Here is a 27,228-nt window from a genome sequence, read left to right as displayed (position 1 = left end):
GCCTGTGGCTCAAGGAGTAGGGCACCAGCCCCATATACTGGAGGTGGTGGGTTCAAACCCAGCCCTGGCCAAAAACTACCAAAAAAAAAAAAAAAAGTAATACGTGGGCAGTTCCTGTGGCTCAAGTACTAGGGTGCCAGCCACATATGCCAAGGGTGGCGGGTTCAAATCCCAGCCCTGGCCAACAAACTGCAAAAAAAAAAAAAAAAAAAAAAAAGTAGCGTGTTCATTAGAGGAAATCTGGAAAATACAGAAAGTGAAAAACAAGAATATGACCACTCACAGAATCAATCATCACTAAGGAATAAGCACAATGAACCCTTTGATATATTTCTTTCTATTTCTGTTACTCTGCATATATTTATTGTTCTGATTATATTGCCTTTGTAGTTTGTACCCTGCTTCTTATGATTAGAATTACATTGTAACCATTTTCTTATGTCATTGAAAATCCTTTGTAAACAGTGTTTTAGTAGCTATAAAAGATTGCATCTTGTGGATATTTCACTGTAGCTGATTTAACTATTGTCCTATCATTGCACATTTAATTTGGTACCCTATTTCTGCTATCATAAGCAATGCTATAGCATAAGCTGTGCAATTTCTAATTTATTTCATATGAATCATGGATGTAGAATTGGGGTATAACCCTTTTAAAGTTTCAGAAACATTGCCAAACCACTCTCTGGAAAGGCAGGGTAAGTTTATATTCTCTGTAACAGTGAAGGAAGGTCAAACGGACTGTGTCCCTGGCCAGCATTTTGTGTTTCCTATTATTATTTTGTAATCTTTGGTAACTTAATTTAGTAGATCAGAGAGTAGTGATGGAACCTATGTAGTTTGCATTTTTGCTGAGTCAACTATTGAAATAGCCAGGTGGGCAAAGTAAGAGAGGGCATGGAAAGACCTTTTGACAGTTACAGAGTTTCCAAGCCCAGTAAAATAACACCCCCCTGTATACAGAGCAATTGATATTTTTGTTATTGCTCTGTAAGAATTCACACCATATCCCCAAGTGTGTGTTAGTCTTAACAAAGCAAGCCTGAGGCTGTCCCTTGAAATGCAAATGCTTGTTGTAATAGCAGAGAAATAGATTATGGTGAACTCATTTGTTCTTAGTGATTACCTGCTCAGGTCCAGAGATCATTATTTCCTCTTTTGCATTCCCTCAGATTATCCCTTTAATAATGAGATGCAGAGGAACAATATCTTTAATGCAATCTCTTTGCCTCTTCTTTCTTAACCTCTTTCTGAAAACCCTTTGAGCATGTTTTTCTCCTCACCCTGGCTCTATCATGAGCAGTAGGAATCCTGTTGCTGTTTTCCTTACTGACATGTAGAGGGCAGAAAAAGCAGGGTGACTGCATCCAGTCCTCAACTTTTTTGAGTATGTAGTATACTGCTGCTCTGAAGCTCAACCATCCAGAGATACCCAGATAGGTCTAAAGTGTCTCTCTCTCTAATCATGAGGGTAAACATTTTTGTTCCTACCCAGGACCAGTAAACACATTTCTAGAGAGAGCTTAGAGTAGCTGTTGGAGTTCCACTGTTTTCCCATCCCTAGGGTCAGAACAAAGATAAATTGGGGTTGCTTAATGCCAGGAACAAACCAGTAATGTGGCACCTGTTTCTTCCAAAGCCACATGGGGATGTGTTTCTGACTCTGATGCAATCTTGTTGTATAACCTCCTGACCTAATGATTAAAAATTACAGAATGAGTGAGGATGGGAGACCCAGCCCGTGGGCCTTCCTTTCCACTTGGTCATCTCTCAGCCAAGGCAGGAAGTCCTTTTCTTGTGTGGCCTCACGGTACTGAAGTTTTAGTATTTGACAAAAGTAACCACATAGATATTTGCTCATCTGACAGAAAAATATTTTGTTATGAATTGAATTATTGCTTCATAAGCCTGACTTTGTCTGTCTTATTGTAAGAAATCTGCAAAGCAACAATGAAGTTCCTCGGTCCTTCTTCCCCCTAATTCCATAGACGCGAGTTTTCTCTGTGCTGTGCATCATTTTGTCAGTTAACTTTAGGAAGTGTGAAGGCTGAGAGTGATCCTGGTTCTGGTACTGCTTGCTGCATAGTGTAAGTAGCCCCTTTACTTTTTAAAATTTTTACAGAATATATTAAAAGAATCAACCTATTCTTAACTATCAAGAGCAGTAATTTGAAGTTCATAAATGTTAGTTTTAGCAAGGACACAATCTCAAATTAAGAACTTAGTTTACAAATAAAAATAAAGTTTTTATTTTTTAAACACTGCATTATCTCATTTTGTATTTTATTTTACTTGACAAACAGTAATTGTAGATTATGGGTATAATGTAATGTTATAATGTAAGTAAATATTGTGGGATAATTAAATCAAAACTTATTTTCTAGATTAGGAAATGACATCCTAATTCAGGGTAATATGAGATACAGCAGCATGGGACACAGTTGATACCATACTCTTTTTTTTTTTTTTGAGACAGAATCTTGCTTTGTTGCCCTTGACAGAGTGCCCTGGAGTCAACTTGCAGCAACCTCAAACTCTTGGGCTCAAGCGATTCTCTTGCCTCAGCTGGGACTATGGGCACCTGCCTGGCTGTTTTAAAGATGGGGGTCTTGCTGTGGCTCAGGCTGGTCTTGAACCTCTGAGCTCAGGCAGTCCACCCGCCTCGACCTCCCAGAGTGCTGGGATTACAGGCGTCAGCCACTTTCCCGGCCTGATACCTTACTCTTTAAAATGTGTGTTTGAGGAGAAGGTGGTGGAGAAGGAAGGAGAGGAGTGGCAATGTAGGATAGAGTAAAAATTTAGAAATTTTGTAGGTAAAGAAAGAGGTATTCATTCATGGTCCCAGTAACTAAGATGAGAACTCTCTTAGGACAGCATTTAACACACCTTTGATGCACCTGACTTTGCTCACTTAGAAAATTTCTTTCCAGCTCTGAATTCCATGTTGTGAACCTAGGGAGCACTGTGTGCACATTATTTTAGTCCTGTGTGTTCTCTCTTCTGGAGTCTGGCACACTGCCTCGGGCTAAGTATTTGTCCTGTGTGTATCTGGGCTGAATAGATTCTCTCCATATTTCCTTTTAAACTCACTCATTGGTGTAACATCCATCTTACTTCCTAGATAGGCTTGATCATGTCCACTTAAATATCCTGTTATATACTTTGTTGACGTTTAAAGAATTATATTTGGTACACATTTTTTAAACTTATTTTTGTTAATAAAGGGAAGAAAAAAGTAAGAAAGGCTTAAACACTTCTCTTTGATTTGCTTTGAAGAATTGCTCTTTAGGATATTTTAGAATTGAAATGGAAGGAATTTTTTATTTTTAATTATTATTCTAAGATTGAAAGGAGCTTATAAGAAGGCATGCGGGTGACCCCATGTCAAGTACTGAAATGAAGTTGAATCGTCTTTTGTGTGCCAAGCAAAGCAAGACCACCATTATAGAGATCCTTATTTCTATTTTTTGAAACTCCTCATGAGCAGAGATCTTTTTTCATTTGTAACTAGTCAAAAGCATGAACAACCATTCTGAATACAGGAGGTTCCCAGGCCAAACCTGAATCATCAATGGCCAACTTTGATACCAGCTCCAGGTCTCTTAAATACACAGCTGCTCAGCAGCCAGGTCCAGGCTCTGCTTTGTAAAAAGCCTTTTCAGGTCATTTAAAAATGTTTTATTAATGGCCACATCAACACACAGAAGGAGGTCAGTATGCTGAGATGCAGATAAAAATGAGTATTGTATTTTTTCCCTCCCAGTTGGCTCAGTGGGAGATCCTATTAGTGCTGTAGGAAGTTATATAATTAGTGTGGCTCCCGCTGCTCATTTGGTGAGCCAAACTGATTTTTAATGTTCAGAATACAAAACACAGAAATGTCGTCTTCATAACGCTCCACTGTCACTGTCACTGGTAGCTGAGGGCGTTTCAGAGTGACAGATTCATAATAAGAGTGATGATGAGAGTTACAATTAACTAGCACTCTGAGTTCAGAGCATTGTTCCTGCACAATGTTCCTGAGGCCAGAGGGGCCCTGGGTGATAAAGGATATATATAGCATGAATGCCACATGTGCAGTGTCTTTTGGGATAAGGGAAGAAAGTCACCAAAAATGCTGGCCAGACCACTGACAAAATGGGAATCCTCCTAATCTGGCAGATAAGATTGCACACCTTAAGGCCAGATGCCGCAGCTCATGCCTGTAATACTAGTACTCTAGGAGGCTAGTGGATTGCTTGAGTTCAGGAGTTCAAGATCAGCCTGAGCCAGAGCGAGACCCCATCTCTAAAAAAATAGCCAGGCATCATGGTGACACCTGTAGTCCCAGGTACTTGAGATGCTGAAGCAAGAGGATCACTTGAGCCCAAGAGTTTGAGGTTGCTGTGAGCTGTGATGCCATGGTACTCTACCAAGGGTGACAAAGTGAGACTCTGTCTCAAAAAAAAAAAAAAAAAAAAAACACCCCTTCAGCATATCTTCTACTGTACATTCTAACTTTGCATAAACTAGATCTTTGATTTGACTAAACAAAGCCAAGTATTTATAAAGAAATGTGTGATGGATTAGCAGAACTTTCAAGAGTCTCATAAGCTTGTTTCACTTCCTGACAATTAATCAGTCCCAGTGGCTGGTTTCTTTTTTTTTTTTTTTTTTTTAAAACTCTCAGCTACGGAGTGTCATTATTATCTACCTCCAAATGGTCAAGGGCTATTCACTCAAGTAATACTGGGATGCTTGAGGATATGTACACACCTGTGCCTTCCTGAAATCTTCTGATGTATGTTGAGTTTATGATTAGAAGCTGTTGGAGGGCTCTGGAGGATTTGACACCTATGCTCTAGCTTAGGTTCCTTGTAGGGATGAGAAAGAAAAGATCTCAGAGCAGGGGCTAAGATCTGACATGTAGAACTCTTGTAGAAAAGAGTCTTTAGCTGTTAGAGATTGAAGTTAAGATTGAAATTACTTAACTGGTACTGGCGGAATGCAAGCTATTTGCACAGATAGTGCCTTTTCTCATCTGATTCTCTGTTATGCTGTGAATAAGTCACTTTCCCTACCATTTTTTAGATGAAGACACTAAGACTTGGAAAGTTACATAAATTGTCCTAAGGTACATAGTTTATCCATGTTATGGTTCATATTTAAACTCAAGAATGTTGTCTTCTGAAACCAGGCTGGGACAGGCTGTGTGGACCTAAGCAACAAAGTGCTTTTTGCTCTCCTTGACTCACCTTAGAATCGACTCAAAGATTTTGAGGATAGGACAGGGAAGGAAGTAGAAAAGGAGTTGTCACAAGGAGTTATGCCCCCTTGTCTCCTGTACTCAAATAAAACTAGTGTATTGTACATGTTAGAACAGCCTGAAGCTGCATGAACAGGTGAATCAGCAGCAGCATTTTGGAACCATAGATGTGAAGCTTTTCAGCGACCCAGAGCCCTGGTAAATACACCAAGGTTACTCTAGTCCCCAACTCTGTGTGCTGTGAGTCTTGTCTAGTTTGAGCTCGTCTTTCTAAGTGTGGACTGTCGTCTCACTGCTCATGGTGAAATCTCTTCACTGTAACAGACCCTGTTTGCCTCTCCCAGACTCATTCCTGATGTGTGACATCTACTCTCTTGATCATAGCTCTGCACCGCTAAGCGACGTAAATGCCCTTAAGCTCAGAAATTCATTTATTTTTTTCTGATTCGTGTGTTTGTATAGGGCTGATCATTTCCATACCTAGGAATTTTGTCAAGTATGCTTACATTTAATATGTCATATAGCCGGTAAGGAGGACCATTGTTTCACTTTGACTTCACGAATGTTTATTAAGAACCAACGTAGGTGCCTGACCCTGTGCAAGGCACTTCGGGGATAGACCCTTACATAACATCCTCACTGCTCTGACCTGGCTTGTCAGTTCTTTGTGTTTACTTAGAAGCCTCCACCTTTACCATCCCTTTATTCTTTTAGCGGACATTCAGCATCTTGCCTTTTTCTGAAATTAAATAATTCTTTTAAAGTTGACAAAGAATAAATTATTCTCCTCCCAGGGGCACTGTGTGTTTGTACCTTCTGAAAAATATATTTATCAATTCACTGTAAAGAGGCAAATAGCATGTTGTTTAAAGCAGGGGGCACCTTATGTATATTTCTGTAGAGTGAGAAGCCTTCTTTATCCAGCCTGACTTCCTTGATTAAATTTTTATTTAAGTTAAGAGGTTGAGACAGCCAAGTTAGTTTTAAAACTTGTTAGAGATGAATAGTCTAATCAATAAAAGTCCGTCATTAAAAAAAAAAATCATGAAGGAAATTTGGGGGTATATGTTTTTTATTATCCTTAGATAAGAAAGATGTATCATCTCCACAGTCTTAAACCTTCATTTCGTGGTGCATTTATACCCATAGAGTTGCTTATTAAATATTGTAGGACATGTTTTTCAAAATCATCAAAATATGAGTTATGGCTCTAAAATATGGATTCCTTGACTCACACACACATGAAAATAAATTTCACTATTTATGGCAATTACATAGTATGTGTTTAAACATAGGCAACCAGTTGTTTTGAGTAATTGGAATAGATTACATGTTATACTTGTCCACTTTTAAGTCTTGTCCTCAGGTATCCCTTCATGGTGGGGGTGACATTGCATCACTGAGGACTAAGCTTCCAGAATAAGACCAAGGGTTTGTCTCCTTTTGGCAAACTTCAGGTACTTGGAAATTTCCAATTAGGATGGTTGATATCTATGCCAGGTGTTTGGCATCATTTTATTTACTTGATCTGGGATTGTTGAAGGGACAAATCATTATAATAACGAGTGTCATAAATTAGTGCTCCAGAGGCCAAGAATAAATTTAGGTATTTTTTTTTCCAAAGGGACAAATGTAAACTTTTAAAGATTTGTCAAAATCAGATGGTATCTTAGCTTGCTAGATCTGCCGTCACGAAACCACAGACTCGGTGACTCCAAGAACAGGAATTCATTTTCTCAGTTGTGGAGCCTAGAAGTCCGAGATCAGGGTGTCGGCAGGGTTGGCTCTGCTGAGGTCTCTCTCTGGATCTTGTGGAATGCACCCCACCTCGCTGTGTCCTTACATGGTCTTTCCTCTGTGGTGGCATGTCTGTGCCCTAACCTCTTCTTCAAGGACACCAGCCATATTGGATTGGGGCTTACCCCAGTGACCTCATGTAACTTTAATTCCTCTTTAAATACCCTATCCCTAAATACTGTTAAATTCTTGAGGTAGTAGCTGTTAGGACTTCAATATAGGCACTTAGGCAGGTGAAGTGGGGGGGAACATATCAGCCTATAACCACTGAGGAGGGACAAGGCACCACACAGTGGCCATCTTCCAGGACCACTTTGCAGTAATAGAGTTGTGTAGCCCAGTCAGCAGAGGGGCATCTGTGGGGAGCACCCAGACTGGACTTGAGATTCCTCTTCTCTCACTTGTGAGTGTTTGCAGATTAACACCTGGAAACAGCATCAGGTTAAGTCCCGTCATGCAAAACACACTCCTTCTCATACCCTGGCCCTTCTGGGATTTGTTACCCTAAATGGAGCTTTGCAGGCTCCATTGTCAGGCAGCCACCTGCTCTTTTCAGCACAGGCCAGAGAAGTCCTGCCTTTTTAGCCCTTGAATGTCAATCACTGGAGAATCACATAACCCAAGTCTCAAAAGCAAGTGGATGTTTGTTTTTTTGCCTTGAGAGAATTTTTGGACTGTTTTGATTTTGTTTTGACATATTCTGAATAATAAAATTTCTGTCCTAATCTAATCCAGCCTCCCGATGAATGTGGCCAGATGTGCTCTCCTATATGGATATTTCCTTCTAATGTACAGCAGCAACCTACCAAGTGCCAAATAACAATGTTATTTTCTGTACAAGTGTATATTTGCTGAAGTTAATTTCACAAAGGTCCAGCTTGAGAATTTATAGTGGTTTTGCCCAAGGGTCATCCTGACTGGACTGTAAATGCATTTACTGATGAGCCATTTATCTGAAATGGATCAAATGGGGAAATACTAGCTCAATCTCATTGGTCACTATAATTGTCTTCCAAGTACCACCTGTGGAAAGACTGGGGGTGGGGGGGTTCGGCTTACAGTTCTAACACTTCTTATGATTAGTCCTTTATAGTTTTTGCCTTTGTAGGGTAGATCTTTTAAACCTAGTTGAAAGTAATCATTTTTCCTTTTAATTTGCTAATACTTAATATAGCCTTCCCTGGATTTAATGATACATGTAAATTAATAGTAAAATTACAGGAAAGACAAAATTAAAATAAGGGATGCTTTTTTCCTACTTTTAAACTTGCCTTACTCAAGTTTAAAGAATTTATTGTTGTGTGCTCACTTTAGAATATTCCATCTATACTGAAGTTATCTTACAGCTAATTCACTTGGTCAGTGGCACAAATGATGTAAAACTTTTAAGCAAACAATGATTCCTTCTCTGTTCTGAGGCAGCCAAGCGGCTGAGCATGCGTTCAGGTCTCGGCCAGACTCGGAGCTTCCTTTGGAAGTTTCTGAGCCCTGCAACCTACCCATCTTAGGTGTTAGTTGCTGGCTCCCCAGGGGAGGCCATAACTCAGTTTCCTGCACGGTCATGGCAGAGTATTACACCTGCTTCCCACAGATGGTTCAGCTAAAATGAAAGATGTATGTTTAATCAATACATAGATTTTCAGACTCCTTCAAATACTCATTGGAGAATGCAGTCATGAAATCGCCCTTTGTAGCACTTGACAAGATACTTTGGGGGCCTCCAGAAGACATGTGCAGAGACCATCCATTTCTCCAGGTTCTGCGAGCTCCCTGCATTGATGTAAATCATCAGGAAACAATGTGCCTTGGCTGTGGTATTGCAGCTCCCAGCAGAAATGCTGTCACTCAGGTGAAGATTTAATATCGTGCCTTCAGCACCTGGGAGGAGAAATTTCCCTCTTTTGTACCATATTGTTGAAGACATTTATATGAAAAAAGTTTCTGTCTTCTATGACACAGAATTGAAGGCATTACTCAGTGTTCCTTATGGAGGGGCTTCCATAAAAAAATTCTTCTTGAAATTAATGCCAAGAAAAACAAAATCTTCCTTGCGTGTTTCTTTTTTAATAAAGTCAGAACTGAACTGTGCAGGTTGTTTCCCTTTTCTGCCTCAGCTGCTACCAAATAAAGCTAAATCCAGTGTTCACCGGGAGTAACAGACATCACAAGTACGTGATTGCAGCTCTTTGTGTGTCTGCTAATTTCTGTTAGTTATATTAACCGAATGTTTAGTTGCATGTTTGGTTTAACTTTGAAATGATTTAACATCTTTTTTGCAAGAAGTAAATAAACCAAATAAACAGTTGGCAGACAAGATGACAATTGTCCCTAAGAATTAGAGTTCCTAACAGTTTGTGCCTTAAAGCAAAAGCTTCTATTACCTTAAAGATTTAGTCATCCTGGAATGTCGCAGACGTGCAGCTTCACCCGCCTCCCCATACATGTCAGCCTGTATAGACACATCTAGCACATGACATGACGTGACGTCCAGATCCCAAATGCTCATAAACTAAATCCACATCCTAGATGGGCCTTTGTGTTTTGTTGTACAGAACTTAGTACATGTGTGTTGGCTTGGGAACCTTATGCACTAAAGGAAGATTTCATCATGGAAACATTAAGTCTGAGTTTTCTGCAGTAAAATGCAACAAACTAAACTTTCAGGTACAAATGTTAATGAAAGTTAATCCTGTACTGATTTCAAAAGAGAGACATAGACAAAGAACTCTACTGAATAAGCATGCTTAATATTTTTCCTGCTGCAAAAATGTGTGCCCTTTAACCAGACCATCACGTTTCTTTTCTTGTCCACCATATACGTGGATCTGATTTTTATGTGATCACTTTCTCTTTTACCCCATGGTAAAAATAAGTTTAGTAAATACAGGGTGGCTGTAAGGTTCTTGTGCAATTTAAATTATAAATTTAAATTGTATCATATTTAAAAGTAAACATGATAAAATAGTACATTTTGAAAATTCTGTATAGCAGGTACATGTTTATGCCTTTAATTATTCTTGACACTTTCCTGTATGTTGAAAAGTTTTTCATAATTTTTGAAAGTATTATATACTAGAGAAAAAATAGAATTGGCCTGGTTTAGTTGGAGGGTGGGTAAGGTGGAGGAGAGGAAATGGCCATGCCCTTCACCTGGCAGGCATAGAGATATTCTAGTGGTTTTTGTCAAATAAAACACTGTAACTTAGTTTGGATTACTTCCAGATGAAACCACTTTTTGTAGCTAAGAAAGGCTATTATTTCTTATATTTTTGCGTGTGACTTATGGGGAAGTGTCAGCACCATACTGAGCATCCGAAATGTCTATATGCAAAGCCACCTGCATGTCAGTGGGTGTCAGCTGTGTCAATCATCTGCAGCCAGACTGCCGCCCTCTGCCGGCTGTGAATCCAAAAGGGCTTCGGGCTGCTACTTAGACAGCCACTGGGAATCACCAGAGTCTCAAACATCAGGTTCTACTTGTAGAGAACTAGTGTGTGAAGCCATATTCTTTTAAGATACATCAAGATACCTTCTTTGAGGACAACCGTGTGTGTGTATGTATACCACATACATCTGTGACAGTCACTTTTTTTTTTTTTTGTTAAAGGGAAGAGTGTGACTTTCTGATCTTCCAGAAAGTCACATCTTGGACTATGTGATGCTGCATGGCTTGATATAGGCTAGAAATCTGGATGGGTGCCAACTTGTATTTTCTAGGCCAAGTGCCTGTAGCTAGGTGTGTGGATGTACAGTGCTGCAAAGAATGTTCACCTTTTAGAAGAGTCATTGATCCAGGAGACTTCTGCAGCAAGTCAAATGCATGGGCAAGGGTTGAGGAGGGAATGGTGGACTTGGGGTTCAGTTATTATTCTGAGCCTCCTAGAGTGTATGGCATCTGGTGGGTGGAGATAGCTAGATCTAGGAGAGCTCTGATCTCAGGCAGGGCTTGGGAGCACAGCGCTGATGGGTACAGCAGTGGCTCTCAAACTTCAGAGCCACGGTAAGAGCACAGCTGTTCCTTCTTTCCCACCTTCCGCCCCTCCCACCTAAAGCAGTGGTTCTCAACCTTCCTACTGCTGCATCCCTTTAACACAGTTCCTATGGGTCATGACAGGACAGAGTTGAGGACCGCTGACCTACAGAGACATGATTGATTCTTTTCTTCATGTTCATATAATATTTTTTTAAAAGTATTATAAAATTATCAAAAACATTTCAATCCACAGGGAAGTGTGGAGAGTAATAAAGTGAATACACGTGTACCTACAATTTTTAAAAATAGTAACCTTTTAAAAAAAGTAATACTTTTTCAGTGCTGAATACATAAAATTTTAATTTCTGCCACCACATTAGTCATGTGGAACAGCTTCCTGTCTGTAATCTGTCTCACTGCATGTGCTAATTCTTTACCAGGTGTAGGGGTGAATTGGGGAAAAAGCCTTCCTTTTAGGGCTTGAACCCCGTCTCACCCTGCCTGCAGCTTGAGAACTACCAATCTAGAATAAAGTGCAGTGGCCTCGAATTCCCTAGTCCCAGGTTTGGATGTCATTTCTGCCATTAGGGGCTCCTAGCTTGGGCCTGGCACCTAGTAGGTGATCAATAACGATTTATGGAGTATTGAGTGATTAACTAGCTGTGTAATCTTAGGCAAGCCTCCTAATCTCTTTGGCTTCGGCATTTCCACCTGAGGAATGCAGGAAATGCATTAGGTGACCTCTAAGGCCCCTTTCGGTTATAAAATTATATGATTCTGTGATTGGGCCTTTCCTTCAGAGGAAGATTAATTTGACAGGAGCGTGAAGGATGACTCACAGTGAAGAGCCCCACACCTTTCTCTGAATCAGTCTGATATTCCCTTCACTACTACTATTTCTTAAGCACTTTAACATTGGGTTTCCCCTGAAGTTTGCATACGGCAGCTGTCATTCTCCGGGAAGATTGTGACCTCTTTAAGGATGGAAACTATGACTTTTTCCTACCTGTTTCTGTGTATCTCAAAATTTAAGACTATGAGTGGCTCTTGGCAGAGCCAGGGAGTTCCCACAGTTTCTCACACAGCTCGTTTAATCTGTGAGGAAAGCATTATTTCCTCTTTTTCCTGCAAAAACACTGATTATTAGAGGTGAAGTGGCTTTCAGAACGTCTCTGCCGGGAGGTGTCTGAACTGCAAATTGGTGGCCAGTGGCAGGTCTGAGTTGGCGTCTCCTCTCCAGTTCTGGAGGCATCCTAGTCAGCTGACTTCAGTAAGGACTCCGCTCGAGGAGAGCCCAGAGCTGAGCATGGACCCCTAGGTGTAGGGGTGTAACTAGGGGGAGCCTTCCAAGCAGCCATTCCCTTGGCCAAGGAAGCTGCTCTTTCTCTTCCTGATTCTTTTGGTTCCTTCAGCTTACCCATCTGTTGCCTCATTTTTTCACATCTTGTTAAGTACAACGTTTTCTTCCAGGGCTTGGCAGTCACCTGCCAAGGATTAGTGTATCCTGAATACCAGCTCCCTCCATCCTTGATGGCCCCTTCTCCTTTTGTTGTATAGCTTTAGCTTTAACAATAGCATATACGTGTGTGTGTGAAATATTCTTTGTTCATTAAATCATTTATCCTCTCCTGTGGCGGATGATGGTGACCTGACCTTGGTCAGTAGCAGTGAAGTTTTAGAGAAATGGATGGTGAGAACGCTTATGGAGGTGCAACCTGCAGGTCTTGGAAACTGGCGTGTAAAACACCATGTACCGTCTTAGAGGACAAAGGATGCGAAATGAAAGTGAGGAAACGTGATGCGTCTGTTTCGGACATGCTGAGTTTTCTGTGGCTTTTGGAAATTGCGTGGACGGATACCACATGGGTAGTTGATAATGAATTCAGAGCTCTTGGGTAGTACCTGAGACCGAGTTATGGATTTGGAATCAGTCATTCAGGGAAGGAATGAGAAGAGAAGGTGGTAGGAGATGGAACATTGGCTTTGGTGAGATAGGCGTGTAGAGGGAAAGGAGAGAAAGTGGGCAGCAGAGAAAGGGCTGCAAGGGAACTTGAGAAGCCAGAGAAGGTGTGGCACAGAAGCCAAGGGAGATGCACTTGGTAAAAGGCAAACTTGTGAACTCTGCATTCATTCAGCAAGTAGTGTCTGTGTAGCCCCAAGGTCCTGTGCTGAGTGCCAAGTGGAAGAACAGTGAGCAGAGCAAGATGGGGGTAGGATTTGGAACTGCCGTGGCCCTTTAATACAGTTCCCGTGGGTCGTGACCCACAGGTTGAGAACTGCTGATCTAGTGAGTAAGGCAGACTAAAGTAGTAACCACATGGTTCCATGTGGCACAGAGAGTGGAACTGGAAACTGGGAGAGCAAATAGGAAGGGGGCCGACCCTTCTGTCCTGGCTTCCCCAGAGATGCCATCCAGGCCCCAGACTGTGATTGATGTCAGTCACTGAGTGTGACAAGGAACGTCCAAGTAGAGGGAGGGAAGCTGGCTGCCTCAGGTTGCTGCAGATGCAGCCGCCAGGGGCTCTGTACGTTCGAGGGACCCAGGGGTAGTGGGAGCCAGCAGTGCATGTGTGGGGGCGTTTGGGGGAGATGAGAGTAGGAGACAGGCAGGAGCCAGAGCTTAAGGGTCATGCTGAGGATTTTGAATTTTAAGAATAAGAGGAAGAAAATTTTAAGCAGAGGAATGACTTGATGAGATTTTCACAGAAGATGATGACCAGCTGCGATGCAGATTGGAGCACGAATGTGGAGATTCCCTCTAGTAGCATCCAAGGACGTTCACAGGAGGGCTGAGAGTGCCGTGGGGAGGGGATGTGCCCTGGATGGGTAGCATTTATAAAGTTCCAGATTTAGTGATTTGGGGATATGTTCTTTAACCTTTCCAAGCCTCAGTTTTTCTGGCTTATAAAATAATAGGAGATGAAAGCATTCCTTACTTCAAAGGTTGTTTTGAACGCAGAATGAGATGACTCAGGTAAAACACAAAGCAGTGTCCTGGCAGGTGTGAGCGCTGTTGCCTTAGTCCGTGCTGTGCTGCTGTGATGAAATGCCATCGACTGGGTAATTTATAGTTGGAAAAACAGATTACAGAAGGCCAAACAAGTAGTTAGGTATGTGGGCATCCCTGGGAGTTCCCTGGATGCTAACAGCTTCACCTGGATGTGGAATTTCAGGTCAGAATAAGGAAGAGCAGAGCTGTTGTCCGAGTAATCCGCTGCTACGTAGGAGGGAGGGCCTGCTCCTGGGTCCCCAGGAAACACTATCTCTGCCATCTGCACAGACACCCTGAGTGGTACCAACCTCAAAGCTTGGGAAAAGAGCTGACTTTCATCCTCATTTGAGGGCATCGCTGTAGGGGAGGGTACGCAATGCCAGTGCCAGTTACTGTTTCTGATGCTCTCTGACAATGAGTGGTCTTTGGACTTCTGTAGCCTTTTAATCACATTTGGTTTTTAGAGTGTGAGCACCCCAATACAGTTGTTGGCATGGGCTAAGAGGCATTCCTGTGAAGCTAAAGAATGCAGATAGTTCCAAGCTGGCATTTTGGCTGTGGAGCTCTCCACAGCAATAACCATCAGATTGTCCTGACAGGCTACATTAAAAGGTGTAGATTAAAAGCTGCATTCTATAAAATACATACTCCCAATTGCACCAGCTTTCTGTTCCTCTGCCATCTGAAAAGGTTCCATGTTGACTCCTGTGTTCCTCAATACCACCCTCGCAGCCAGCTGCCCCCTCTTGAGCGTTCCCTGCGTCACCTGAAGATGAATTGAAAGACTAAGAAAAACTTCATGCTTGCCCATCTCTGTCTCTGAACTTCGCACTTTGGACGGACATAGCAAAAAAGATGTATTGATACCGAACAGTAGTTACTAATTTTTTAAAAAAAAAATCAATTTTATTGTTACTGAGCAGCAGTTAGTAAAAATAAAAAATAAAATCTGTCTCAAGTTTATAAGTTTATGGGTTGTATTTTCTTTTGGGGTTAGGTTCTTGTGGCCTTAGTTTTCTTTCCCATGATTAATTTCTCCCCTGCCCTTAGTCTGTGGGTCAATGTATTATTTATACGACTCTTCTTAGGAGATCCTTAAAAAGAACATTCAAGTCTTACCATTTCAGAAAACTTTGCCCACAGAAATAGGTTCACGTGTTATTCTTGGCAGAAATTCTATTTTATATTCACTCTCACTAGTGACCGAATCTAGCCTACACATTCAGGTCAAAAATTTTAAGTTGAGCTATCAACAATTAAAACTATGGAATTTGATATGCAATTCCAGATTTCTTCTTTGTCTGAACATCTGAATATTTAGTCACATTGAGCCCACACTCGTGCCTGGCCATTAATTACCTGGTGTGGAGGATCGTCTCCGTCTTTAGGTGGGGAAGAAGCTTTCCACCTGGCCCCGTGCGGGCTCCCTGATGTTTAACACACTCTCCACTTTACTCAAAGTGCCTGCAGTGGTCTTACAGACTGCTGGTGAGAGTGTACATTGTTTAAATAAAAGGGAATTTGATGATATCTATCAAACTGCAAATGCATATGTCCTTTGACCAAGCAATTCATTTTTAGAAATTTATTTTTACACTCACATAAGGACAAAATGACACAAGAACAAGATTATCTATTGATCTGTTTACACTGGGGAAAGACTGGAAACAATCTTCATAGATGGAAACTGGTTTAAAAAGGTTATAGTATGCAACAGAAAACTGCGTGGCTATCAGGAAAAGAATGCCAAAAGTCTCTATGAGCTAAGACGGAGAAATTCTAAGATATTAAGTTGAGAGAAGGGCTAGGAAAAGAACAGTGGTTATATTAAATATATATGCATATTTGCTAGTATAGCAGAACCTCTGTAAATTGACCGCCCAAGGGACTCTAACAACGTGGTCAGCATGTAGAGGTGGACAGCATAAGGAACTAGGTCTAGTGTAATGATATGGACATGTGGTACCTGTCTGGTCTAGGAAAATGAGGTCAACTTAAGGCAGTGGTCAACGTAGGGAGGTGGTCAGCTATGGAGGTTCTGGTGAATATGCATAAAACATCTCAGGAAGTATGCACAAAAATCCTAAAACATTGATTGCCTCTAGAAGGGGAACCGAATAGTTGGGTAATGAGAGGGGGAGGCCTAATGGTCACAGAATGTCTTACTGTGCATTTTGATTTTTAAACTGTATGATCATATAACCTATTTTAAAAATTAAATTTCCTACCTGAGCCCTGTAGGCATTTGCATTTTTAGTGAGCAATAGGGGTTGCACTGTAGCCTATTTGAGAATTAAACATGTTTTTAATAAGAGTTATCAAAGGCAGCCTGGATGTTGAAAACATTACTCTCAAGTTTTTATCCTTTCCCCTGTAAAGTTGCGTGGTCTTAAGTCTCTGGCCTTAAATCATACCTATTTTCAGCTTCCCTGAAATCAGAATGTCCTGTGCCATATCAATTAAAGTAAATGTACTTTCAATTAAAGGTGTTAAGTATGAGTCTGAAAAGATTAATTCTTTATAAAAGGATGACCTTCACTAGTTAGATCCAATTAGGCATTTTTCCAGCTATATTTCATCTTGATGGGACAAGTCTACTACTCACAATCAATCACTGTGATCTTTTCAAAGGCGAGTATTTTAGGTTCAGAGTCATTAAAGAATGAGTTGACTATGCACCCTCCATAATTCGAACCCCAGTTGATGCAGGTAGAGATTATGGGTGTTGGATATTACTTTTTTATTACTAATATTTAAAGCACCGTAGTCTGGGTACAGTACTTATACCTCTCTTTTCTTGTTCATTTTTTTGGCCAGTCTTATAGTCTTGTTTAATCAAAGAGGGAGAAGCAACAATGACCCAAACTCATGTTCAATCAAATTTTTGTTCATGTTTTCTCCTCTTTGTCATTTTATTATTAAATACATGATAAATATTTGCTTTCCTCAGACTTATTTTTATTAGGACTACTTTGCATCTAATTTAATCTTTGCCCCTAAATGGCATGAGAAACCAAGACTAGTAAAGAAATGAATGCTTGGTGGTCATTTCATGGTAACATGCAGAATCATGGGGAATAGTTGTTTTCTCTTAAAAGTTAAAAGGAATCAAGTATTTCTGTTTCTGTTAGGTATTTGCAATATTGAATTTTTGGTCTTTACTCTGCCACTCATTAAATTTCTAAACTCGGAAAAGCCATTGTAACAGAGGCATCAAGAAATGGAACACAAGTAATACCTCTTTGCCTATCTCAAAGATTGATTGCTGGAATCAAATGAGATTTTGTGTGTGTGTGTGCGTGCCACGTGCCAAAAATATATACACATTTTATACACATTTATACACAAAAATATATACACATTTTGGCGTGTGCATGCACGTGCCAAAAATATATACACATTTTAAGAAAGGAATGAACTATAAAAATTGTGATACTCAGTGTATGTCATTTGTTATCTTATATATCATCCTTGTATCTCTTATAATTGCAGAAGTCAAATGTGAGTTGAGTATTATAATTTTAATGCAGGTTTTTCCTGTCTTAAAATGGGTACACATTTTTCGGCACCCTCTGTATGTATATTTGTATTACTTAAAGTATGGTCTAGTAACCTCAAGGGTCTTTATGACCTTTTCAGGGAGCCCATGAAGTCAAAACTGTATTTACAATATTAAGAAATTATTTGCCCTTTTCACTTTCATTCTTACACACATGCTCAGAGGAATTTGTCAGTGGCCGGATACATGACATTTGATGTTGCAGCAGATTGCAGAAGCAAGTATGAGAATCCAGATATCTTAACCCAGATCACATACAGGTTTACAAACATGTAAAACAATGCGCTCTTTTCATTGATTTATTTTTATTTGGGACAGGAAAGTAATTTTTCATAAGACAATTTTTACATTTACATCTGGGCTAATTGTCATTTTCAAATGAATAAATATTTTTTAAATTACCAGTTTTAATTTTTCTTTTCTTTTCTTTTTTTTTTTTTTTTGAGACAGAGTCTTACTATTTTGCCTTCGATAGAGTGCTGTGGCGTCAGAGCTCGCAGCACCTCAAACTCTTGAGTTTAAATTTAAGCAATTACCTTGCCTGAGCCTCCCAACTAGCTGGGACTACAGGCACCTGCCACAATGCCTGGCTATTTTTTTGGTTGCAGTTGTCATTGTTTGGCAGGCCTGGGCCAGGTTCGAACCCACCAGCCTCGGCGTATGTGGCCGGTGCCCTAACTGCTGAGCTATGGGCACTGAGCCCGGTTTTAATTTCTAATATAATAAATGTTAATAGACGTAGGCAGGTGAACAAAATGTTTAGGAACTATTGGTATATATGAGGGCACTGTAAATGGGTGGTGACATTTATAGTTCAGTAGGAAAGGATTGGCCGTTTAAACAATGCAGCACACAGAAGGTCCTTCAACTACAGGCTCTATTTATCAGTGGCACACTCCACCCCCAGGATATGGTTCTTTAGTCTGGGTCCAAGATCATCTCTGAACACTCATATAATTATCTACAATTTCATGTGTAAGTTGTATTCATGAGTTCCTCCTTATCCATGGGGAATACGCTCCAAAACCCTCCAGATAGTACCAAACCCTGTGTCCTTTTTGTTTTTTTTCCTACATACCAGAGAGAGTAGAGTTTAATTTAAAAATTAGGTACAGTAAAAGATTAAAAATGCCACCTAACTAAATTAGAATGATTATTGCCGTATACTGTAATAAAAGATATATGAATGTGGTCTCTGTCTCCTTATCAAAACATCTCATCCTACTGTATACTGTGAGTAATTAAAATCTTGGAAAGTGAAACTGTGGTTAAAGGACTATTGTGTCTACACTTTCAGGTTAGGGTCCATCGTTTCCAGAGTTTTCAGATAGAAGGTTCTGAAGGAAGCACAGCTACAGGGGTTGCTGAAGGCCCCTGGTCCCTTTCCAGCCCCAGGAGGAGCAGTGGTAAACGTTAAAGTGGGAAAACTTGAAGAGAGATGGACAGTTCAAGGTTTGAGGCTCTTATGTCTGGGCACGGGCTTGGGCATCTCAAATTCTTGGCCATTCTCTCAGTTTTGCTTGTCGAACAGTGTTGAACTTGGGCTGCTTTTCTAGGCATTGAGGAGAAAGGTGGATCCCACATCTCCTGCATCCTTTAGGTCCTCCTGCACTTAGTATGACCAAGACCAGGCTATGGACCATGAAGGGCCCAGAGATCAGCTTCATCATGGTTTGGGCACTGTTCACAGAGACCAGGTGGTGTTATACACAGCTTTAGTGTACCAAAGTGGGGGTGCTTATAGGATCTGACCCAATCCCTGCCACCTCAGGATGATTAGGCCATTTCTGTCTCTGTCTCAGACACTCTCCATGGCAGAACTAACAGTTGAGTTCCTGTAGAAATCACTGGGTCATGTTTCCTACTACCCTCCACCTTCCCTTCCTCCCTCCCCCCTTTTTTTGAAACAGTCTTACTCTATTTCTCTTGGTAGAATGCCATGGCATCATCATAGCTCACAGCAACCTCAAAATCTTGGGCTTAAGCCATCCTCTTGCTTCAGCCTCCTGAGTAGCTGGGACTACAGGTGTGCAACACAATGCTCAGTAGATTTTCCTTTTTTAGTAGGGATGGGGGTCTCATTCTTGCTCAGGCTGGTCTTGAACTCCTAAGCTCAGGTGATCCTCCTGCCTCAGCCTCCTAAAGTGATAGGATTACAGGCATAAGCCACCTTGCCTGGCCCTCTCCTGTAGTTTCTTAAGGTGTTTTTTGTATTAACTATGAATCTAGCATCTGTTCACTGTCACCTTAAATATTTTTTGTGTTCTTATAAGAATTGAAAACTATTACAATTATAGTTCTTTGCCCTACACCACCATTTCTCGAAATTAATTTGAGTGGAAAGCTTGTGTCCTAGACATTTGTTTCATATGTCCCTGGTGTCATTTAAATTTTAATTGCTTACATGTATATATTTTACAGTTTTAAGCAAGCATTTTATATTAAAGTTTAATGTATTCAGGGGCAATTTTGTTGTACTCAGAGGTCCTCTATGTTTGCATAACATTTTTAAACCAGTAAAACAAAATGTATACCTTATTCTAGGCATCTTAGTGCATGATTTAATGTAATATAATGCTCTCTTAATCTCTCTTGTTGACACTGTCTTCCCTGTTTAACTTTTAAAAATAATTCAGTAGAATACTATTTTCTCTGAAAAAATATGGATAATACATTGGATGTCATTTAGACTAAATGCTTTCGAAATTTTTAATTATGAAATTACATTAAGGTTACCTATTTAGTGCAGATTGTACAAAATGAACATTTTAATGTTTGGAATTTTGTGATATAAGCATGTTTATACACGGTAAATTCAATAAATTAAACAAATCTCTTCATTATTGTCATAACTTTTAATATTAATTTTGCTTCACCTTAATACTAATATTGCCTCAATTTAATATTAAAATTGTCTCAACTTCCAGTTGAGCAAATATTTGGAGGTAACTCAAAAGGAACCTTTTGTTTTGGAATTTTGCTTTTATACAAGCATTTTTATATAAGGCAAATCCAATAAATGAAACAAGTTTCTTTATACTTGTTAGAACTATCTCTTTCAGTTGAGGAAATAGTTGCAGGTAACCCTGAACTGTTAGTAGCATCTTGTAAAACTGGAATACATTTTAGCTTGATGAAACTCTGCTTCCCGAGAATTTAATGTTGTGTATGTTATGTATTTCAGAAACTCCAGAAAGGAACTTAATGACATACGATTTGAGTTTACTCCAGGAAGAGGTAAGTTTTAATTGAAATTATTATTTTATGACCCACAAGAGCATTTCAGAAATTGATTACAAGTATGTGGTTATCATTTGCTATTCAAAACTGCCTTGTCTAAAAGCAAAGGAAGGAAGGAAGGAGGGAGGGAGAGATGGAAGGAAGAAAGGACGTTTGATAATGGCCAGGATTCCTAACCAAACCACTGCTGACTGTAACATGTCCATCCCAGTGACACGTGCCAGCATGGTGTATGTGCACACATAGATTAGATAAGTTAGCTCAACTATGAAAATAAGCACTGGTATGCAGGGCTTCAAGGAAGCCCATTATGGGCATAATGGGAAACATACAGCAGTCCTGAGGAGGGTTGAGCAGCAGACAAGGGGATCATGTAGAAGGTTATTCGTTTTCTTCTCTGCCCAAGTTACTTGAAGCCTATCTTAGGGCGGGTTTGCGCCCTCTATTTGCTTGCTACAGGCACTAAGAGTAAGCTTGACAGGAACAATGCCACTGGTGCAGCTGAATGCAATTTGAGCACTTAGTTATTACAACTGCTGAAAAGTTATGCTCATTGTTCTTTAAAAAAAAAAAAGACAATTTTGATTATTTATAGTTTGTAACCAAAATAACCCAGAGAAGTAAAAGTGTGAGATGCCAATGCTAAGATTATATTAACTGTTTGCCCTGACCTCTGCTTTCGGATTTTTATGTGCTTCATGTTTTCCTCGGTTTCTATATTGAGTACCTTTCTGAAGCATATTAGCCTCATCCGTTAGAATTCATTCATATACATAAGCGAATCCTACTCTGTGGTTTATGCATTAGTACCCCACCTAAGTTTTAACTTGATTAAATGAATTGTATTTGCTAAAATTTTCAAAACCCTGAAATGCAAGAACATTTTAGCTTGATAGGTGATCAGTCTATAAACTGCCTCTGTCCTCCTGCTGTTCTCACCTGCATGAAGAAAACAAACTGAAAGGCTCACGGAGCCAACACAAATGGTGGGCACTTCAGGAACCCAGAGAATCCTGTCTGAAGACATTTATGTGCAGTTTTGTTTTTAAATGCTTCCAGCCAAACAAAATATGTGTCTGGGCCACGTATGGCCGTGGACTTGCTGGTCCCTGATCATTAGTGCTCTGTAAATGCAAAGATTTAATGATTCCCAGTATATCTGAATTATACTGAAATACGAAGTATCTTTTACAAAATACATGTCCATAAGGTCCTCATTTGCTAGCTGATCTTTCTTTCCGGGGATATCCATCTTTAATAATTTGGAATTGTTCTCTGAGATTGTAGAGCACCAGTTAGTGTTATCAAAAACCTGTCTATTTTGCCACAATATAAAAATAATTGATCAGGCCATGCTGTGATCAAAATCTGGCGACTATGTCATAAAGGTTTCGAGTATAGTCAGTAGAAAGAATAGATTCTTATTTTAAGGCTGTTTCTTTTCATCTGATTATTTAAAGTTGACTGTGGCAGTGGAAATCAATTTTAAGAAGTAACAAAAAAATGAGTTTCTAAATTAAGGACTTTTGTAGTTAAGATGACCCTACCAGCATTAGTAGCTGGGCCATTTGCACTGGCTTTGGCTGCCTCATTTGCTGTGGTTAGTTTAAGAGCCTCTGCTTCTGTTGCCCAGACAGAACCCATAGCGTTGTCTTCCAGATGACAGCCTGCCTTCACCTGGCAGCTGAGTGCAGGCCTGTTATTAACAGAAGGACCCGGTGTATAACATAGGATCCTGTGAATACTGATGCTGTGTCTGTATTTTAGATACCTTTTGCAGTCAATCTGTGCATACGCATCATATGTTTGTGCTGCATATACATGTGAATAAGTACATAGGGTATAAACACACGAAATAGTCTCTGTCCTCAGGTAACGACAGGCCCATTTTATTTAATGTGTTGCTGTATGATTAATATGTGACCATTTAACCTTTTTAGACATCAGAAATGTTAAAAAGCTTAAAGAAGAACAGATGATTAATGAGACATGAAGCAGGTTATTTTACATTTCGCTGTTACTGGTATCTCACTCGTGTGCCTACAAAATGACCACCTAACGGTACACACAGAGACAGGGAATTTTTACCATTTTGGCTGGTCAGCAATTACCTGTTTGCCATTTTGATACGATTTATCTGGTGTTCAGATAGAACAGAAGTTCTGAAAGTAGTGGTTATGCTGTATACATTAATCCTTTGCTGTCCCTCAAGCAAGCTTTGGGTCATTAGTCCATCTTCAGCTATATCCTGTGATTGTAGCTCCATACACAAGTCTAAGATCTTCCTGATACTCTAGAAATGGTGGTAACACATTCAGATACTTTAACAGATAATCAATCAATAGAAACAGAGGGACTGCCCACCACATGCCCAGTGCCTGCTAGGTGCTAGGTGCTCTTAATTTAATGCGTCCTTTCCTGAACTTTCAGTGGTACTCAGGAAGATGGAGGTTCTGAGGCTGCATGTACTAGCAGCTTTAGCAAACTACACCATGTTCATTACGCTACCCTACGTCCCACAACTGTAGGCTCATTTTATCAGGAGACTTTGTAAGGTGCTTTTTTTGTACTTCTGTTAAAAAAGACGAGGCCCCAGACAAGCTTACTTTACATGGAATTCCATAGCTTAGTAAGATTCCTATGTACTTCTTTGCCATTCACTTTATTTTATTCCATTTCGTGATTTCATTATGCAATGGAGTCTGTAAAGTGCTAGAATACAACAGTTTCTCTGGAAGTGTCAAGAATATAAACTGTGTTCCACATTTGTACTGGAGATTTGGGAAGTTGGGCCCCGTATGACGAGGAGGCAGAGAAAGTGCACAAGAGCACCAGGTGTGTTTCTGGTGATCGCTGCCTGTGGCATCATCGTCACAGTTGCCATTTACTTACTGAGTGTCAGACACTGGGGTGAGCACTTTAAAGCCCGAGAATCACTGAAAGACGTGCACACACACACGCACAAGCTCACTTACACAGTCATCACATCTGAAGCACAGGTGAAGGCTCCTGAGCTGGTTTCTTCTTACCAATCTATAATTTTGGATATTTACGAGACTATCAGAAGATCGTGGGGCCCAAGTCATCTCCATTGTAAAAACATGGGGGTTTATAAACGGGTCTTTCTAGCACATGGCAATTTATCAATTTCTCTTTACAAAGTCTTCAAATAGAAGATAGCAGCGTGATCATGTTCATTTGTAACCTTTCAATTAAGTAATTTCGGCTGTATTCACTTGCCACAGCCGGTGCAACCCCATCTTTATGAGATTGCTTACTCCTGTCACTTATCATTGAGAAACCACATTATTTTAGTCAACCACATTTCTAAGAGAATGTTGCTGTCAAATGATCAATGTCACGTTAAAGGAGTTTCTTAATAGCATACATTTTAATAGCTCGTCTTAATAGTCCAACAAGCTCGTAGGCTGTTTATACCAAATATAAGGTTGTGTCAAATGCTACCCATTCAACCTTTGCCATAAATTCTGACTCAGTAGCTACTAATGCTAGAAAAGGATTGATGATAGCAGGAATTAACCTTGGCAGAAAAGAAAAGCCCTGTCATAAGGTGCAGTCATAACTTCTAGAGGTACATTTGAGGATTAATTCAGATCATAGCCAGAGGGCAAAAGTTTTTTAGTTCACTAAACATGAAAAAAAAATCGTATACCTTCTGTTGAATACATAGCAACATACAAATTGTACATAGCGAAAGGTATTTCAAGTTGCTTCTGATTTTTTTAACTCCTGATAGAATCTGAATTGTTGAATTTAGACTCGTGAATGATTTTAGTAAATGAAAAATGTATGTTTTACGTTGTACTGGATTGTTGATCTTTATTTTATGGTTACTAATATATATTCATTTCACATTTGGACAGATACAGCAGATGGTGTATCTCAGGAGCTCTTCTCTGCTGGCTTGGTTGATGGACATGATGTAGTTATAGGTAAATTGTTTGTTAGTATGCAGTGTCGTTTTGTTGGTATATCAAATGGAAATGTGTTTTGAAGCAAAAGTTTTCATTAAGGAATACCGCACTCCATGCATTTTTGAAAATTCCTCTTGGATTTTGTCTTTGATGTATAAGTACATTTAGAGTCATATTTAATTTTCCTTTTTCAAAAGCTCTTAATGTAATTCTGTCTCATTTCTCTAGATATGATTTATCAAATGAGGAGCCTTACTTATTAGAAATAGGACAGAGAACCCAGAAGTAAGACCCAGGAGCCCATGATGTAGCAAAAAATAAGATGGTATAAATCCTGTGCTCCAAAGTATGGGAATCTCTGCGGCCTTTGCTGAGAGTTTCTCTGTTCTTTCTTTGGGTGCCATCTTAATCAACTTAGATGTTAGTTTTCCCAGCCCTTGGGCATATTCATTATAAAATTTTAAGGTCAGAAAGGACCTTAAAGATCATTCTGGCCAGTTCTTTCATTGCACAGATAAGGAAACATCATCCCTAAAGTGGTTCAGTGGTTTGTCTAGCGCCATGCAGCTGGGTCATGGCAGAGCCACTTCACTTTGAACGCGTGATTTTTTTGCCCTTTTAGAATCAAAAGATAGCTGCACGGAGATGGAGGAGCCCACTGGACATAGTCATGCAGATAGGACCAAGCAGTGGAGGCAGAAGAGCTCTGAGAGGCAGACGTGGTCGTCTAAGGAAGTGTGTAGCCTGGTTCTGCCCATGGTGGGGACGAAGAGCTCCGTGCTCCTCAGCAAGTTCTGAATTTACAAAACTATAACTCAGATTCTACTATGGTTTATTCATCATGATGACCCTAAGTTAACAAGATTAATTAACATTTGCATCATGACATATGAATTATATTGTCAACTATAACAATAACGTACTAATTAGGAGAATGTATGTTATGGGAGCACGTTTTTCAAAAATATTTAAGTTAAAACTGATGTATAAAATGACACAGTTCTCTTCAATGATATGTTTTAATTTTAAAAACCCCCTTTTCAAAATAAGTCCTTCCCCAATAATGCTGGAGTATGTGACTAAAGGAGTTTAAGGTAAATATACAGACTTATCAGGATAATTTATTCCTAGAAGCCGTAATTGTTGGTCATTATAAAGTGAATTATTTTATTTAAATAAGATTAACTGTGTTTTAGTGGGAGATTAGAATTTTGAATAAGGAAATAGTATCTAATATGTTATTTATACACAAATGATGTCATAAAGGCAAAGATACAGTTATAATTAGAAAAAATTTAAGGTTTCTTCCTTATTAATTATACATGAAGCATATACCTTGATTTCACAAAGAAGCTCTAATTACTTTGACAAGTGGTGCATATATGAGGATTTACAGACGTATTTTAAAGGAAAGCCATGTACATCCTGTATATATTTAGTTGTGCATGTGAGATATAAGATCTCATGGCCAGCTGAGTTTTCACCTAAGTTTTTTGATCAAATGTGAGGGGAAGGTTGTGAAAAAAGGTCAATTCTGGCTCAGTGCCTGTGGCTCAAGCAGCTAAGGTGCCAGCCACGTACACCTGAGCTGGCGGGTTCTAATCCAGCCTGGGCCCGCCAAACAACAATGACAGCTGCAACCAAAAAATAGCCGGGTGTTGTGGCGGGCACCTGTTGTCCCAGCTACTCGGGAGGTGGAGGCAGGAGAATTGCTTGAGACCAGGAGTTGGAGGTTGCTGTGAGCTGTGATGCCACAGCACTCTACCCAGGGCGACAGCTTGAAGCTCTGTCTCAAAAAAAAAAAAAAAGCCAATTCAACTTTTTTTTTGTCTTCGACTCTAAATTCCATCTCAGAGTTCTTTATGTTGACCTACCAATTCCTTGATAAAGGTCTCTCTCCATTAGAAGAAGTAAGCACACACCTTTGTGTCCAAATAAATAAGGAGAACAGTTAATGGCTAGATCAGGATACAACACAGGATATAATTTCCTTGAAGAGAGTGATGGTCTGTATACTAAGCATCTTCTAATGTCTTCTGTTGGGCAAGAAGCCAAAGTTCACATCCATTTTTCAATTTGAGTTGATCCTGGTAGGTGGTTGGGAACCTGAAGAGTTTTAGAGATTTGCAGAAAGGCAGTAGGTAACAACTTTTTAAAAATCATGGCCTGGTGGAGGCCTACAGTCAGATTTAGTGTTAACTTTTTTTGGTCCCAGCCTCAGCTGAATCTGACTGAAGGTATTTTTTGCTGTTGAATTTTTGAAAAGGAGGAAATTAAGAAATTAAGGCAGAGTTCATGTACAACTTGTTGAGTGTATTTTAAATACAGTGTATAACCTCAAAGCTTTTAGTTTTTCATATCTTAATTGCTTATTCTTTTAAAAGGTCTTCGGCTTGCCTTTTTCCCTCTGTGGAGCTGATGTGCTCCTATGTGTAGAGTGTTGGAGAAAGAACAGGCATGTGTAACTCATTCATATGAGAGCACTAA

At 39.8% G+C, this 27,228-nt stretch overlaps 1 protein-coding gene across 1 annotated transcript in view; it reads left to right on the top strand.

The window, feature by feature from the left end:
• Nucleotides 1-27,228, top strand: part of LOC100947055 (STE20/SPS1-related proline-alanine-rich protein kinase) — a 114,387-nt gene that overhangs the window by 35,629 nt on the left and 51,530 nt on the right. Inside the window, exons 5-6 of the mRNA XM_023516358.1 lie at nt 20,751-20,803; nt 24,691-24,759. Of these exons, the coding sequence (XP_023372126.1) occupies nt 20,751-20,803; nt 24,691-24,759 (122 nt within the window). The remainder of the gene's footprint in view (nt 1-20,750; nt 20,804-24,690; nt 24,760-27,228) is intronic.

Source organism: Otolemur garnettii, unplaced genomic scaffold, assembly GCF_000181295.1.
Source record: "Otolemur garnettii isolate 467f Iridium unplaced genomic scaffold, OtoGar3 scaffold00090, whole genome shotgun sequence".
NCBI lineage: Eukaryota > Metazoa > Chordata > Mammalia > Primates > Galagidae > Otolemur > Otolemur garnettii.
This window is presented reverse-complemented; position numbering and strand designations above follow the sequence as displayed.